The 16971-nt window shown below is 38.9% G+C and overlaps 2 protein-coding genes across 5 annotated transcripts in view; both read right to left on the reverse strand.

Annotated features, from left to right (window-relative positions):
- LOC146479129 (potassium channel subfamily T member 1-like) overlaps positions 1–10073 on the reverse strand; it is a 49945-nt gene extending 39872 nt beyond the window's left edge. The window contains exon 1 of one of the 3 annotated variants that reach the window (XM_085111390.1): positions 9858–10073. In XM_085111390.1, the coding sequence (XP_084967516.1) occupies positions 9858–9868 (11 nt within the window). In that variant the 5' untranslated portion in view covers positions 9869–10073. Of the gene's footprint in view, positions 1–2915; positions 3194–9032; positions 9290–9857 lie in introns of those variants that run through there. The other 2 variants (XM_085111388.1, XM_085111389.1) reach the window with 2 other exon arrangements.
- Positions 10074–13155: 3082 nt separating this feature from the next.
- On the reverse strand, positions 13156–16919 carry LOC146479131 (calcium homeostasis modulator protein 6-like). 2 transcript variants are annotated; one of them, XM_085111159.1, is made up of 3 exons: positions 16625–16919; positions 14891–15203; positions 13156–13819 (listed from the first exon to the last, which is right to left on the reverse strand). In XM_085111159.1, exons 1-3 carry the CDS (start codon positions 16744–16746, stop codon positions 13439–13441), a joined length of 816 nt encoding a protein of 271 aa, XP_084967285.1. In that variant the 5' UTR covers positions 16747–16919; the 3' UTR covers positions 13156–13438. The 2 variants fall into 2 exon arrangements, with proteins under 2 accessions (XP_084967285.1, XP_084967284.1); XM_085111158.1 differs by having other exon boundaries at positions 13156–13846; positions 16625–16916.
- Positions 16920–16971: the final 52 nt, after the last annotated feature.

Genomic DNA, 16971 nt, shown 5'->3' on the forward strand with positions numbered 1-16971 from the left:
AAGATCCGTTTTCGGTGATCAAACTGGCCGTTTTAGAATCTGTCCACGCTAATTTGAGTTTCAATTTGAAAACCTAGCCTTTTTATCCGGTTTAGGCTCGGTGTATGGGAGCGTCACCGTACGCACTAGCCAAATAACGACTGCGCAAAGGACAATGTAGACGGCTTCTTATCTATTAAAAGCTGATTTCCAACTGGTCTGTTTTTCGGAAGGTCAACCGGAGGAAAAAAATGCGAGTTAACAAATGCATCAGGATTAGTGTGGACAAGGGCTTACGTTTCAGTCTATAAAATTAATGAAACACTCACCAGCGGTTCTTGTTTCTAAACATTTCTACAATAATTTCACAGTCAGTTCAAAACTGCTACTCATGCTTCTGTCACTCTGTGGAAGCACAGAAAATGCTTTCCATAATAGTTAAATCACGGCTGAGGGGAAGCAAAATGATACGGAGATGCGGGGCCCGTTTCTCGAAAGACCCGGTAACTTGCCGAGCTCGATAAATGTCTTTGGTGATAAATGTTTCTTAACAGAAATCAATTTATGTTAGCTTTGAATACCAAATTCTAAAATCTTATAATTCTATGAAAACATTGGCCAAGTACCTTGTCTGTAATCATTGTGCAATCGGCGAAAAACATTTAAAAATATACTTATCGGGCCCGGTAAGTTACCGGGACTTTCGAGAATTATACCTCATGCAGTAACGTGAAAAATTTCATCACTAATGTTCGTAAAAAGTTACATCCATAAAGATTAGCCCGAGTGCATAAAGGAAACAAGAGGCGTCTACGCGGATGCTAATATGTCATAAACTGGTTCAGTTAATTCCTTACACTGAAACACCATGAAACACCATGCATACTGAATGAACGAAAAAATGACTTAGAAGCGAATTTAATGGAGTCAAATGTTGAACTTCGACTGCAGAATGTAAATGTTTGATTTTCAGTATTTAATAACTAGCTGGTTGCTTGGCATCATATTACCATTTTCAATTGAGATACCATTGTCTGCTGCCATTAGTGCGTGAATTTGTTTGGATCGATTGTCACTGTACATTTTAGCATAAACCCCTTCAAGCGGCTGGGGGATGTATTGCACGATAATAACAAAGACCGAAAGATAAACCGCTGTTGGCACAGAAGAACGTTCCAAGTGAAAGTTTGAAATACCTGGGATTTTACTCTCTCATGTTCAGCGATCTTCAGCCAAGGCAATTATTATCCGATAAACCAACAAGTCAAAAAGAAGCTCATTATTGCGTCTATAACCCCGCCCTTCTCCGATTTAAGACCATTTAACTTTGTAACTTCCGCGCTTCATGAGAAAACAGCCAGCGATTGTTACGGCATGGTTGACACTTCGATCAGTAACTAAACAGAATTTCACTGGAAAAGAGTGTTGTAGAAAATAAAAGAAAACTGAGCGGAGAAAATATCATATTTGATTTGCCACGTCTGACATCATGATCGCTAGACTAGACTACAGAAGCAATGCTCTTGCAAATAACATTCTGCCCTCTCCCCCAACCCCCATTCATATAATTGGCCCGAGGTGTCTGGGTGCTTTGAATTGCCCTCGGCTGATTTTAATTACTTTCTTTTTAACTCTGCCGTCTATTTTGTTTCCTTGGCTTATTGAAACTAGACGAATTCAGCTGTGAAAACGTCGACTGAAGCTATTGAAACACGTTATTCTCGTGCAGTTAAACTTTTCACGAGAAGTTTGTTAGTACTATGAACTCGTATCAATGTAATGTGCTTAATTTCTAGAACAGTTTCCCGCCTTTCCTTTTGTGATATGTCCTTTCTATTTACATTTTGCAATCAAGCAAGCTTCATTATTTTGGATTTCTTACACTGCCAACAAAGATAATAATAACAATGATCATGAAAGAACACTTTTCAATAGAGATGGCAACAAGAAAGACGATGACGGGACGAATCGTTTGACAGCAAACTGTGTTGTCAAAACATTGAATGTTTTTAATTATTTTGCAAATTTCGGGATCGTTGCTGTCAGTTTTCATCTTTTTTAATTTTTCAAGAAGGAACGCAAGCTAAATTGATTCAATGTTTAACAATTGATAATCACGTCACTTTGGTATATATTATTCACATGCACTTTAAAGTTTCAGCACAACTCACTAAGTATGCCTATTTAACTTGCGGTAACCTTTTTTCCTTCGCCGGACATCAATAAAACACGCTCGCCATAATTATTCTGTACCAACTGAATTCCCTTTGCGGAAAATCTCCACATGTCAGACGTACAACAAAATTTCTGCTTGGCAGGTTGAAAATGATCGATAGTTCCAATGAAAAAATACCCATGAACCGGAAGATCATCTGTTACATCAGCCATACGGCTGAATGGGGTGAAAACCTAAATCTTGAAAATACTATTATATTGTTAGAATGAAAGACTTTATAAAACAGTTGATATATCGCTCAGTCATTCTCTTTGCAGAATAATTATACAAACGAAAAAAATAAATAAAAATATTAAAACCAAGCGACTCGCAAAACTGAACTTTGCAGTCAATGTCATTCGCCGCGGTAAAGAGTAACTGAGAGTAAAAACTGATGGGTTGTTGCCGTGAGACAGGAACTGGAAAAACAAAATATACTCAAACATCGCATGTGCTGTACATGTGTTGAATACAAGAGTCTAGCGTCGACATATCCATGGAAAAATCGAAGAGACATTATCCTTCGAATCTAGTGGCTATTATTTCAGCTGGAGGTTTTCTCTTCTTCTTGATTTTTTTAATAAGAGGCTTACCTCCAGTGAAAGTCAGCTACTTTTCACGCGAGATATCGTAACGCTTCCTGACATCAACGCTGCTCATAGCGGGGTTTTGGGTATTTTGCATATTCAAGTGCAAGGTGCTGTTTGTTATCATTTCCTACCTTGGATGGTTTGCTAAGCTTGGATGAAGCGGAGGAAGGAGCATCGGAACACCAGTCGAATTTTGGCGTTTCGCTGAATTTCCGTTTGCCATCTTGTTACTTTCGGTTAATCTGCGGATTTATGAACTAGTCGAGCAAGCATATATTATTGATCACCAATATCGCCAAAATATTGCAACTCATGAATGGTTTCCAGCGGTTGCATGGCTTTCTTTTGTTGCTCGACCAATTAGAGTGCGAGCTGATGGTCAGACGGACAGGTGATTGTTGAAATTCATGCGGACTGAAATGACAAAATTGTTAAATATTACTCGCAAATACGACTCCCTTAAGAAAAAACTTCACTTGGATTTTCCTTTTAAGCCTCCGAAGTGAAGAAAGTGATCTTTATCACATGTACTGAGATACAGAACAAGGAACAGCTGTTTTGAATGGTGTTTTCTCGAAGCGAAAGTGTTTCACATTTTGCGGAAAATTTGTTTCTTCAGTGCAGGCATAATTGTCCACAAGCTACTATACGGGTGTTCGATGCTGTATCAAGACACTTGTGTTGAATCAAATACAAAATGCAGATTTACTCCCAGAAAATGTGTCGGAACTGTTTACTTTCCATATGGTCATTTGATTGTTACACTGCAGGAGAAGAAAGAAACAGGATTAAAATTATCATAACCGAGTGTGCACTTATATGTATTGCTAATGCGCTCAATAGAAACGTCATTAAAGCGCTGTCTTGCTTTCTCAACGAAATAATAATTGACGTACTAAACGTTTGGTTTACAAGTTTTCGAGTTAAAATCTACTTCTCAGCCCATCATTCTTCGGCCTGTTCGTTTAAAATCTTTACTACTGGAAAATGTTTGACCAATGTTATGCTAGGTTGATTTTCTAAAATGTCAGTCTATTTGCGTTTTCTTGCCATGTGAAAATTGGAATGACGCGTAATGAACTTGAATTATACGTCAACACTGCCAGTCTAAAATGGTTTGCGCTGACACTTCAAGTTTCTTTTACAAACCAAATCCATTATACTGAATTTCCGTTTAGCATAGCATGCTGCGCCGACCGGGAAATCGGTTGTTATTGCCGAAAAACCTGCGGCTTTTGTTTACCTGGTTTGTGTTTCAGAGAATTAGTTTTTTAAAAGCTTTAAGAAATGAAAGGACCATTTAAGTTAATTGTAAACGCGAAAATAAAGGATATCCTGTTTGCTTCCCCATCCAAACACTCTTAATGGAAATTTAGGTCCATGCAACATGAAAGAACGAGAATTTAGTTTTCTAAAGAAAAAAGGTTATATCTCTAAAAGTGGGGAAAACAAGTGTCTCATAATTGATTGCGGTTTACATATTCGATTTTTTCTCTTTACCGACCAACTGATCAAGTCACGTAGTCGAGTGATCACAATGATTGGTGAAACCAGATCAGACAGGTGGACAATTCAGTTTTCTCTTTACTTTATCCATTTGTAAACCGATTTTGCGATGAGCATCAAATAGTTCGCCGTGGCAGTTTAGATCTGAATTTAAGGAGGACATCTCCTAATACAGAAGTATTTTTGCACAGTTTATCACCACGCGGGAAAGCTGATCTTAGCAAGGGCTTTTGGAACCGAAAACGAAAATTGGGGGTAACCACGCATTTTTTTAGGGATAATCTGGCAACAATAATTCTAAAAAGCTTTAAAATAAAGAATAATGTATTCAGTAAAAATTAGTAATTTACTATGCTTGAAAGGACTACCGCGACAAAATAAAAGTACCGGATCCTGTAGGAAGGGATCTAATCAGAAAAAAATTGTAGACCAAATAATCTAAAAAAGAGCAAGGTCAGGGAAGTATATTTTAGCACTATTTTGAAAGGTACGGCCTTTCTTCTTGAAGGAGAAGAAAGACCTTGTCCTTCGAAATGTTGGAAAAATTTCCCTGACCGTGAAATCAGCCTTGCTCTTTTTTAGATTATTTGTAGAACAATGTTCGGCGTTTTCTATCCACACTGAAACTCAATCAATTTTCTCTAAAATATGTATGGTAAATTCCCGATTTTCTTTATGGATTCCAATGGCCGTTGTTAAGATCTGCTTTTCCCGCATAGTTATACACCCGGCGCGTCAAAATACCTTTAAATTAGTAGGCACCGTGCTTAAGGTGGGGCTCTACCTGAATTTGAGTGAAAATAGAAGAGGTTTTAAGAATGGATAGAAGAAAGAAAATGATTTTTGGAACACTAACAGACAGTCGATAACCACGCAAGAGCACCCCAGGTTGCTAGTGGACTAACTTGGGTATCCGTTTATTAATTATTAACTACAAATTCTAATTTTAAAACTTCACTAAATCTTCAACATTTCCTATTTAATTTAATTTTAATATTTAATTTTACCAATCCTTCAAGAAAAATTATTTCCTTCCAAATATACCTAAAAATTACCCAAAAATTCATAAAACACCCCAAATCATTGATTTGTGTTATGAATGGAGGGTTTTTGTATTGCTTGAAATGCAAACAAGATATTTCCATTTGACCGATTTTAAGCGGCGTGAAAACGGCTTTCAGGTGAACCCCCACCTTAAGTTAAGTTACGTAAATAGATCTAAATAACAGCGAAGTTCTTTTTTCTACTTAAACCCGAGTTCCTTGGACCAATTCGCAAAATAGTAATAGTACCGTCCTTAAATGAAAATATCAAGGACCAGCTGCTGGCCCAAGAGCCTGAGGACTCTAGGTACGAGATTGGTCCCCTCTTTAAGGCTTCTAAGGTCCCCTCCAGGTTACGTCACCAACTAAATTTATTAGGGCTACCGCTGACCACCCCAAGTATCGGCGGTCAATTCTTAAACGAATGTGTCATTTTCCCGTTTATTTTTGTTGTTGTTGTTATTATTATTATTATTATTATTATTATTATTATTATTATTATTACTATTATTGGACGGGGGTTGGGGGGGGGTTACTATTTCCTATTTTGGACTATACCTGGAGTCTTCCACAAAAGAGGGGTACCACTTCAATAAAAGTTTGTAAGCGAAAAGGGGAAGGGGTTCTAATAGCCTCTCCGTATAAAAGTTTGTGAATGGATCATTTTCAGGGACTAGTGATATCCATATATGCTGTCCATTTGAACTACTTCAAAATGGAGAACATTTTTCCAGAATGTACAATTTTTAAGAATGTTACGTCACAATGTCGGAGAGAACGAAACCGAGATGGCATCAGTTACGTAACGTTATCGATTCGCTTGGTGAATTCCTTGTTAACATAGTTAGCATGATGTACACGCGTTTTCGATTGCTGTTTATCTTCTTAATAGTTATGGGTAAATCGTTTCAACGTTTTGCTCGAATGGAGGCCTGATTTCAAGATGGCTGGCTTAGATTTATGGTTCGAGCACCAGAAATTTTATAATTTGTATGCGCGAGCTCGATGTTTCACAGCCGAATAGGGCGTCTAATACAGCCACGAAATCAAGAAACATGATAATTGGCTCGCGAGGTAGTCATAGGGATGCCGCCAATTTCAGGAAAGTAGGGTCTGCAAGCGAGAAAACATACGGAGCACTTTACGGCACGCGATCGGAAGTCACGTTATATTGACAAATTTCCTAGAATTCACACTCAGTTCCTCGTCCTCAGACATCGAGAGAAGACCTTGGCTTGGCCAAGACAGGTCGATTCGCTATTGATTGATTTTAAGATCACGTTATCTGCTTTTTGCAGAGCCCCCTCTTTCGCATATTCAACATTCGAGAATACTACTCTGACTACTTGAGGTTTGCGCATAATACATGGAACTGACAAGACATCTACACATACACATTTAATTGGCTGGCCGGATTACGATTAAATCACTATTGTCGCGTTAATATGTTATTCTCGGGACCACAGAGAATGACTCTACTCTTGTTAACACAGAATTATTGATATATATATATATATATTTTTTACATTTTCTATATTACGCAAGGTGTAAAATCTTTGAATCGATATTCCAAAAGGAGGTTCATTTATTAGCCATGCAAATAAACCAGGTTATTTGCCGGCGTTTGTCCAAAAATGTCAGGAAATGTCTTTATTTGACAATAACACTGATGGAAATATCTTCTCAATAAGTGCCTGCGGAAAAAAAATTGTTATGAATTTCTTGGGGTGTTTGCGTAAAAGATGTTCATTCCGATATGAGATGAAAACCTCCACATCGAATTTAAACCTCAAGAAAGTAGAACTAAAAGAAATATGAAACGAACAGTCAAAACACGCGATTACATGATACCGGCAGTAGTGTCCATATCAGATTGAGAATCCAGATCTATCAGTGTAAACTCGCATCTGTTTGACTCGAACCGGTAAGAGATTTCGGTATCATATGCAGTGAATACAGGCCTACAAAAGTACAAGAGGAAGCCGGGATGGACCGATGGGCAACGGCGTATGTGAAGCCCAGAAAATAAACTGATGTTGAGAAGAAGAGGAAAAAATTAACAAGAAAAAGATTGCGGTGAAAAGGCTTTGTAAACATTGAAATTAATGATAGACGAATTTTTCGTCAATGATTCAAGCATACTCGGAAAAAGAAAATCCGAGTTCTCCAAACAGGTGTCGAACACAAGACCTTCCGATTACTAATTTGGATGCTCTACCACTGAGCTACAGGAGACTCGTGGGAGTGCATCCGAAATGGTAATCAGAATGTCATAGGTGATAGGTTCAACACGGATTTCTCTTTTTCCGAGTATGCCTGTTTCACTGACTGAAAAAAAAAATACCTGTCTCATTTATTCACCAGGCTAAAAACATAACATCACGTTTCTTTCACTTGAAACTATTGTCCGCAAAAACAAAGATAAGAAATACAAATTTTACATGTTTAATGGAGAAATGTAAAACACAAAAGCTCAATAAAATTGATTTTTCATTTCTTGCGCTCATTATTTCAACAATTCGATGGATCTAACAATGCAAACAACGGCGACATTGTTCATGGTTTTAAACTTTTCTTTGTCATGCCAAAATGAAGTGTTGTAGCTCAATACAGCGTAATGATTCGCTCCCCAGACAATCATTGCTTTAGAATATTTCATCAACTATTTATAACGCGAGACAGGTTAACTCAGTTTTAGAATGAAAACGCCGCCAATTTGCCGGATGGAAGTTGTTATCATTACTGGCAATTTGCGATTCCAAATGCAAATTTGTCCACTTTCCCTCGAGGGCCTGCTGTGTTAAGACACCAAAGTAGCGTTGTATGCTGCTGATTTTGAGAAATTTTGTCATTCAATTACGTGGCAACAATTTCTTTTGACTATAAAGGGAACATGAAACGTCGGAGATATAGATACTAAACCCAAAGCTAGTTTGCAGTGTAGTTCATCAATATTATCTGATGTTACAAACGCCCGCGGCAGTAAAACACATGTCTGGCGGGCGACAAACGATTTCAACACAACCGTGTACTTGATGTTTACCGTGTAAATGTTGCTAGCCAGTGAAAATGAAAAATAACCATACAAGTAGCTTTCTTTTAGAATTGTTTTCAAATTGTTGAAATACAAGCTACAGTTGTGTCAATCATATTAAATTTCTTTGATATTTCCATGGAACTGGAAAAAAATTTGCATGAATACGCGGCCATTACCTGGGTTTCTTTGCCAAAAAAAAAAAATAATAATAAAATAATAAAAACGGCATTTAGGTACTGTCAGCCGAATTAAGGATGGCTTGACGGTTTTGCGTAAAATAGCACGCCGCTAAGATATTGAAATAACACTCGGCTTTATAAAACTATAGCCTCACAAATACTCTCCTCAAATAGAGCAAGATACTTAACCGAGAAAACAACATACGTAGCACGACAGCAACAAATTATAAAACCACCTATTAAAAACAGCTTGGCATTAAAACTTCACGTTTAAATCGTTACATCCCATATTGAATTGAAACTAAAACAAAAATCCCCAAATGAAAATGGGATTAAAATATTTTACAAGCCAACGGGTACTATCCTACAAAAGGTAAGGATTCAAAGGTAGTCGCTACAAGGGCTTAGCTAAAACCACAGGTGTTTCTATTTAGGTGGGGGCATCTTCTCTCGAGATCTAAGACAAATTCGACGCCAAAATACCTTGACTCGCTGTCGCTAGGAGTAAGCAGGTCCCTGAATATTGACTTTCTTGGTGCAGGGGATATCTTTATGCGAGGACGTTGCGGTGGACTTGTTGTAGTCTCACCAGGCTCGGCCTCCATGATAATTATTCAGAACACACTAGCACGACCACCTTAATATTTCACGCTTATTTCGTTTTTTTTTCGTTAAGATTATCAGAGCGGGCTCACAACGTGTATTACGCATGTACAAAATTTTACACCTGTTTACGAATAACGAAGTCGCGTTTTGAATCCATGTGGCTTATGAATATCTTAATTATTATGTATTCCCCTTTAGATCGCTTTTGTTTGACTTTTTTGTTACACCGCTTTGGGAACTGCGTAAATATCAGCTCAATTCGAACTCATTTGCATGGAGGTTGTATAGGGAGGTAATGTTGTAATTAAAGTTGGAATAGGAAAGCTGTTTAACGCTATTTGAACTGAGGCAATTCGCATCTTTTTGTCAAATATTGCATGCGTATAAAATTTTTTATAAATTACAGCGGGGCTATATCAGTAATGAAAACGGATTGATGCCACGAACGAGGATTCCGGGATGTTATTCGACATCTTAATTGCAAGTTGGCGATGCAGTGATGTTGTCAAAACGCTAATTGTCGTAAATTGTCATGGATCTCCATTACGACACAAGAAACTGTCTTTTCCGTCAAAGATATTCAGTCAACCGATATTGGAACAGAGTAGAGAGATTCTTTTCGGAGGTGGATCAAATCAACTGTACACTCAGTATTCGACGACGTGCTAATAATTTGTTAATGGAACCGACTTGTTTACTTACGAGTTTGGCATTTTCGCAGCGGTCCCCGGTTGTCAGCCTAGCGAGTGTTTTTCGTGTGCAGGGTTCCGGCCTGACTTCATAAGCTTCTTTAGGTTTCTCACGATCTTAAGGATTTGGAATTAAGACGACTGGATTCGACGGAAAGTTGACACACAAAACTGGTTGGCAGTAGCAGCGGGCATTCTTGATCAATTTGACCCCTATCCGTGGCAATTCAAAAAGTCCTTTTTCTTTACTTGCATAAATTGTCACCCATATCTGATGAATAGTCTTTAATTAAAATAAGCCAAGAGCCTAAATAATCGAAATAACATTTCGTTAAAAACAGGCGACGATTTTCTGGTAAATGTTTTCAGTTGACTGAGTTTAAATTCTGAAACTCAAAAGGAAATTTTTTTCAAGCGACTAAGCAGGGATGGACACAGCATTCTCGAGACGTAGTTTGTGCTTATTTATTAAATAAATGGCTATTTTTATCAGCTTTTCCGAGTAATTGCTTATGTAATCAGCGTCTAGTGACTTCTTTAATGTTAAAATAATTTTTGATGTAGATCTCAAGGTTGTATTTGTTCATGTCGTTTAGTAGGTGTAACGAAAGCTAAGAATTCGGATTATCTTAAAACATTTTCTCTTGCTTAAAACTGTTATTTCTATGTTGCAAGGAAAGATGCTTTGAAAGAATGTTTCTACATTATTGCCAACTCCGCGACAGAGCTCATAAATAAGTCATAAGATCGACCGTTTTGCTCGACAAAGAATACATTTGTTTCCACTTCAAACTGAATTAGCTTTGCTTATTAACGTTTCGAAATATGACGACTCAGGAGCCGCCAAGAAAAAATGTTTTCAGTATTCATTAGGGACAAAATAACCGTCAAGAAAATTCAAAATGAAGCATTTATAACATGTCGTTGTTGTGTTCATCGAGTAATTGTAAGTGGTTCCGAAACTAGGGGACACATTCCTTGCTAAAAGCGTCTGAAAAGCACATCGCACGAAGCACACGCTTGTGGAGGCTCAAATATTCACCTGTTTGGACAGATCACCTTAGGTGAGAAGCGGATTGGCAGTGAGGACTCTTGGGGGTGGGGCCAGTGATTATGACCATCAGCTATTCATCTCACGAACCACTTTTAATTAGTGAAATACAATCATTCAACAGCATTTTCGAAAACCAAAAATATGGCTGGTCAGACCGATATTTGACCCTGCTTGTCTGCGTATGCTCGTCACTGGCTAATCATCAAAACCAATCAAAACCGACATTCTCGACTATTCGAGCCGAGAGGCTCTGGGGTCGAGAATGCAAAACCGAAACAATGGTTCATTTTCGACTGGCCTGTTGAACATGACTGACAGTAAAACAAGAAGACCTTAGGGAACACTGGAAAAATGGGCTAAGTAAAAAGAGTCTCTCTTGGATAATTTGTATTCCACAGCAACTGATAAAGAAATCTTTTCATTATTATTATCATTTTGGACAAAGCGATGTTTGCTTGTAAACACAAGAAAATGGATGTTTATTGAACAAATGTGTTGTGCTTTTTTTAGAATCACGTTTCTCAGGCAAAGCCTTTGCTCCTTTTAGGACAATGTTTGTTTTACTGATAGACGTCAGGTGAACAAACCCTTTTTTCCTGGCTTCACTGTTTCCCCGTCTCGGGTCAGGCGTGCGTTTCTCAAAGCTCCCGAAAACTTTTCGGGCCCGAAAAGCTCCCCGTAAAGCTCCCGAAAACGCTTTCTGGTGTTTCTCAAAGCGCACGAACTTTTCGGGCCCGAGAAAAGTCACGTCATTTTCCCCCGATAATTTTCGGGTGATAGAAAGCTCCCGAAATGAGTTTTCGGGAATGCTTTTTTCAGTTAAATGGTTGTATTGCGTTACTATTATTAAGGAAAAAGTTATCCAAAACGACAGTTTGAGTTAATTGACTGTAACAGACCATTTCCGAGATGCTTTGAACCTCATTATAAAAGCGAGGCTTCGTGCATAGTTTTTTTTATTATGAAAATTAGTTTTCTTTCATGCAAACAAAATTAATTTCCACATAAAGAGTTTTGGACTTTGCCTCGCTTTCCTAATGAGGTCCAAAGGTTGATTTGAACCTCATTATAAAAGCGAAGCTTGGTTCATAGTTTTTATTATGAAAATTAGTTGTCATTCATGTGCAAACAAAACAAAGTTCCACATGAAAAGCTTTGCACTTAGCCTCGCTTTCGTAATGAGGTTCAAAGCAACTCGGACATGGCCTCTTCCCTCGAGCACTGCATGTTTCTTTTGTTTGAATATGATGCATCAAATGACAGGTGAACACTGAAATACGCCTGACTAAACAAATTATACAAACAAAGAAACCATTTCCCAGGAGACCTGAAATGAATGGTAAACACCGAAGCTTATGTAAAAGAGTCAATCCGTTCTTCCCTTCCCGGCATTCCAAATCCCCCCTCCTCGGAAATACCGTCTCCCCTGAACCGAGGTGATTAAATTAACAGACGATTTACCAGTGGGGATCATCCTAGTCTTTAAAAGCTTAAGGGGGGGGGGGTGCTACTGTGTTGTTCTCTATTGTCCTGTACAGTTCTGAAGATGATAAAGATAATGTTGATGATTATGGAGGATGGCGACAACAATGATGGCTATAACGATGATTGTTCATGAGTATACAGCTGTTTCGACAAAGGTTGCCCAAAAAGAGCGTCAAAGCGTACGCGACAATGGCGAAAGGTTATCTGGGAAATACCCAATAAATTTCAATAAAAGCTCAGAATCCATAATGCCTCGACCGTACAACGAAGACTTGAGATGGCGAGCAATATGGATTCTGAGCTTTTATTGAAATTTATTAGGTATTTCCCAGACTACCTTTCGGCATTGTCGCCTACGCTTTTTTGGACAACCTTTGTACAGCTGTATGCTCGATTAACAAAACGTTGTCCCGTAAAAAGTGCGAACGATGTACCACCACCTTCCTCGAATTAAGAACTGTTCCAAGCAATGTTAACTTCTACAAGGTGTTGGCTTAAAGCTGAACCATGTATACCTTCAGCTTCAGCTTCGGAATAGATGACGAAAATCATCATGGTCATCAATATGATCATCAAGTTTAATATCATTATTATGACTGTATGGATACATATTTTGACTCAGCTTATCTCACTGACGATAAACGTTGAATTGCATCGTTTTGTATGGAGCCTCGGACCGATATGCTAATGGGAAGTATCGTAAGTATTTAACTCGGACGAAATATATTACTCCAGTAAATATTCTTCATCAGTAAAAAGGTTCGACAGGACGTATTAGTTCAGTTTATTTCGCGTTAAATTGAAACTAAACCAGATCAGTATTACACATTAACTTTCCCTTTGATGATTGCCGGTTCGTCTTTGAGTCCAAATCAGTCTCAATCACCGCTAAAAAACAAATATCAAAGGCTATCTCCAAGAGGATAAAGGATCCCTATATATGAAAAATGTCCTGATTACTAATTCATTAAAGCGCAACATTAACAATCTCGTTCTTTGTGCCTCTGTTACATGACCAGCCGTTGAGACGCCGCTGGTGAAAAACATCGAAACCTTTATAGATGTGTGGAGTCCATCAGCTGTAGCTCAGTTTCGTCATCGTCAACATTCAGTCGATTGTATCTTCCGTTTCTGTTGTCATGGTGATTGCCAGCTGTCAGCGCTTCCCTGGCTTTGTGAAACGCTTCTCTCACGTTCCTGGGCGTTCTGATCTGAAAGACGTCGTTAATCTTCTTCTTCGCATCTTCCTGGATCGTTACAAGCAATTTCTCGCGGAATAAATCTCTCAGTATTTTTTTCTCAATTTCCTCGAGTTCGTCAAAGCTTGGAAGCGTGCCATCCTCGAAGCAGCATCTCCGAATGCACACAAGCCCCAGGGTGAATAGAGTGACCGCGACCAGGATGCCAAAACCAAGGATTTGGGATTGGGTGTGCATCTTGAGGATATTTTGTTCGGTTGATTCCTATGGAAGAGAGGGGAAGCAACAGTTATGTTAAATTCTATGGATAACACAGACCGGGTTGGTAATGCTGTGACTCATTCAGACCGACGGCAAGATTTCAATGCGAAAGATCCAACTTCAAACTGAGAAGACTGTGAGTTAACGACTAAACAATAGTTTTGTTGTCAACGTTGAGCAATCCATTAAAAAAAGTAATAAAAATAAAATAACCTTTTATTTACCCTCGGCAGTGTTTACAGCACAAGTGCTAGTGGGGCCGAACATTAAACTTCATAAAGAAATAATTTCAATTGAAAATAACATGATTAAAAATCCCAACTGGCAGGAGGCAGACCAGCTGGATAGTTACAAGCGCGGCCGAGGAGTTGAACTCAGGGCTACCGAGAAACAACTCCAGCAAGCGTTCAGAGCGGGACTTGAACCCAGGACCTCCGGCGCCCTAACCTTAACCACCCCACCACGCTGCCTTCCATTTAGAATTTACTGTCATTATCGTACTCAAAACAACTTGGACATTCATATCGGCTGTTCAAGTCTTTTTTTTTTCTTTTTCAGCAAAAATTCCTGACTTTGAGTGTCAGTGAACGTCATCGTAGTAGTAATCAAGGTAAGGACGCTTGGAGATGTAGCTGAAATGACTGGCCTATGGAAAAACATGCACTTAAAAATACGTCGAATCGGTTACCATTTAGTAAAAGACAGAGCAGTTATACTAAAATAAGTTAATCTCGCAACACACTAGGCGATCTCATACGTCGATCGCGACGATCAGTGGAAAATCCGCGCCAGGTGCCTTCTACGCAACCTCGTTCCCAGGGCGTCCCCTCTTCACGTCCCAGGGAGCTCCCTGGGACGTGAAGAGGAGAGACCCTGGGAACGAGGTTGCCCACTACGACGATGGCGATTTTCCCCGTTCACTCGCCATCGACGACGTATAAAATCCCGGATAACAGAGTCAGACATCAGGAGCCAACCAGATTACATGAGAGTACCTGACGGACCGCTACTGAATTGGCCACCCTCCATTCATGTATATTAACTTACTTGCAACGACAGATCCGTGTCTTCAACATTACTTCCACATGCGGCATAAGAGCCACCAGATCTCAAGCACATAAACAGTTCTCCTTTCAACAGGACGATAATTATGTACGCTGTGGGAGCGAGAAATGGTTGAAAGAGTCTTGTGAGAGACTTCATGCGGTAGTTACATCTTTCTTTGTAATCCTGCAGCTTGCTTATTTCCAACAACGACTTCCAGAAGCCGCCTCTCATCATCAAGCCGAGGCCCAAAAGAAAGAGGGCGGGGCCCGCCATCATAACCATGCTGTACAAGAAATAGTGGGTGCATGGACATCTAAAGAGACAAACAAATTTAAACAAGAGGTTTTACACAAAAGCGATGCTAGAGACGTTTTCGAGTGAGTGTCGTAACACCAACGCCAGAGTAATTACTCTGGGCAATCACGAGAGAGGTGCAGTGAGCCAATCAGAACTCGAATCAAATAATAATATTTAAAGTTAACCTGTGCCAAACATTGGAAGTGACGATTGGTTTGGCTTTCGGTTTGTTTCTCATAGGTTGAGAAAGTTGAGTGAGTTTTGTTAACCAATCACAGCAAAGCAAAAGCAAATCAAGAAAAAAAAATGGACAGAAAAGAAAAGCAAACGCAGACAAGTTTCTCTTGATAAGGACAGCGGTGATCAATTCAGTTTTCCCCATCTAAGTTCGGTGTCAACATCTGGCCTGCTAGCTAACCACTAATACATTGGGTCAAAGAAATAGAAAGAAATAAATCAAATCGAATTATTTGGTGTGTTTACATCATCTAAACAGGACTAGCCAAAACTGTATTCAGTAATTCACTAAAAAGGGTTAACCTCGAAGTTCAGTTACTAAACTAAATATTTCAAGGAGAACGCAAAACGAGGAAATGGCAAAGGAGAAGGGTTTCGAGATATTGACAAAAACCTAAATTAATCGTTTTTAATTTGACAAATACTTTTTACTTTAGTCCTGTTATGCTGAATCAATTATTCATAAACACAGGGCTGACCAAGGTAAGACAAGTGTGACATGGCAGCGATTTAAAACCGATCGCGAATCTGGAAAAAAAAAAGAGTATTTTCCCGCTGACTGATCTGAAGTGTTCTCATCTTTGGCTCCTTTCATCGTTGAGGTTGAACATGTTACGTTTCTTTTCCGAAAGTCTAGTAATTGTGTGGCTTATATTCCTTATTGAGCCGAAAGTTATGAATAAATTATCTCGTTCTAAAAAGGCCAGCTGTGGTGAGATTTTTATGTGTAAAATTGAATATATCTTTTTTTTTTGTAGTTTTGGTTTCAACAGCTTGAAACTAAGGCACAAAAAGCACAGTGGTACAGAAAGGTGATCAATAATCAAATGAGGAATGGTGCCCCTGAGCTGTCTAAGACGTCCAAACGTTTCATGAGGGAGAGCCAGTTTCCAGTGAAATGATCCTAGAATAAGCCAATGATGGTTGAAGCTTGCAAGCAAACGCTCGTTTTGAAATGATCGCCTCTCTTCGACGATCACCTTCACAAAGTCCCGTTTGAATCAGTTATCCGCCAAAGGCGATATTTAGTCTCCGGCTCGCAAGCGACGATTTTTTTACGGCAACACTGACTTTTTCTGATCTCGGTCCATGGGTGGCCGCTAACGAGCGGTACAACTTGTTTTAAACTATCCTTTAGTCTGATAGCGTTTGATTTCAAATCAAACACTCTCAGCTACTGGAAACGGTTTTGTCGCTTACCTGAACAGTTGTGTTCTGATGAACTCCTCGAATCCGTAGATTATCACCAGGATGATGGAATTTTCAATTGTCCCTTTTGAATGTTTGAGTCGTCTTTCAACTGCCTCAAGAACGTTCTCCATTTTCGTTCAACTTAGTTCGCGAGTGGGAGAAAAGAACCCTCCACATTCAATTCAATATCAATAGAGTAAAGTCAAAGAAACCGATTTAATTCATGGCCTTACGAAATAACTAAGAAAAATAATCTGATTAGGCAAATTATCTTATCAATATCTGCATGATATTGTTTTGAGCTCCTCAGATGGTTTTCTGCGTCCCCTACAGGATGCGAAATTAACCGCAAGAGG

This window comes from Pavona decussata, unplaced genomic scaffold (genome assembly GCF_977016875.1).
Source record: "Pavona decussata unplaced genomic scaffold, jaPavDecu1.1 SCAFFOLD_61, whole genome shotgun sequence".
NCBI lineage: Eukaryota > Metazoa > Cnidaria > Anthozoa > Scleractinia > Agariciidae > Pavona > Pavona decussata.

What these genes read in the sequence shown, in the direction of transcription:
- LOC146479131 (XM_085111158.1), bottom strand. Translation starts at nt 16,746, where the DNA reads ATGGAGAACGTTCTTGAGGCAGTTGAAAGACGACTCAAACATTCAAAA. An exon ending in ATCAGAACACAACTGTTCAG is followed by an intron (nt 15,204 to 16,624) that starts GTAAGCGACAAA and finishes TTGTCTCTTTAG; the next exon opens with ATGTCCATGCACCCACTATT. An exon ending in ACACGGATCTGTCGTTGCAA is followed by an intron (nt 13,847 to 14,890) that starts GTAAGTTAATAT and finishes TCTCTTCCATAG; the next exon opens with GAATCAACCGAACAAAATAT.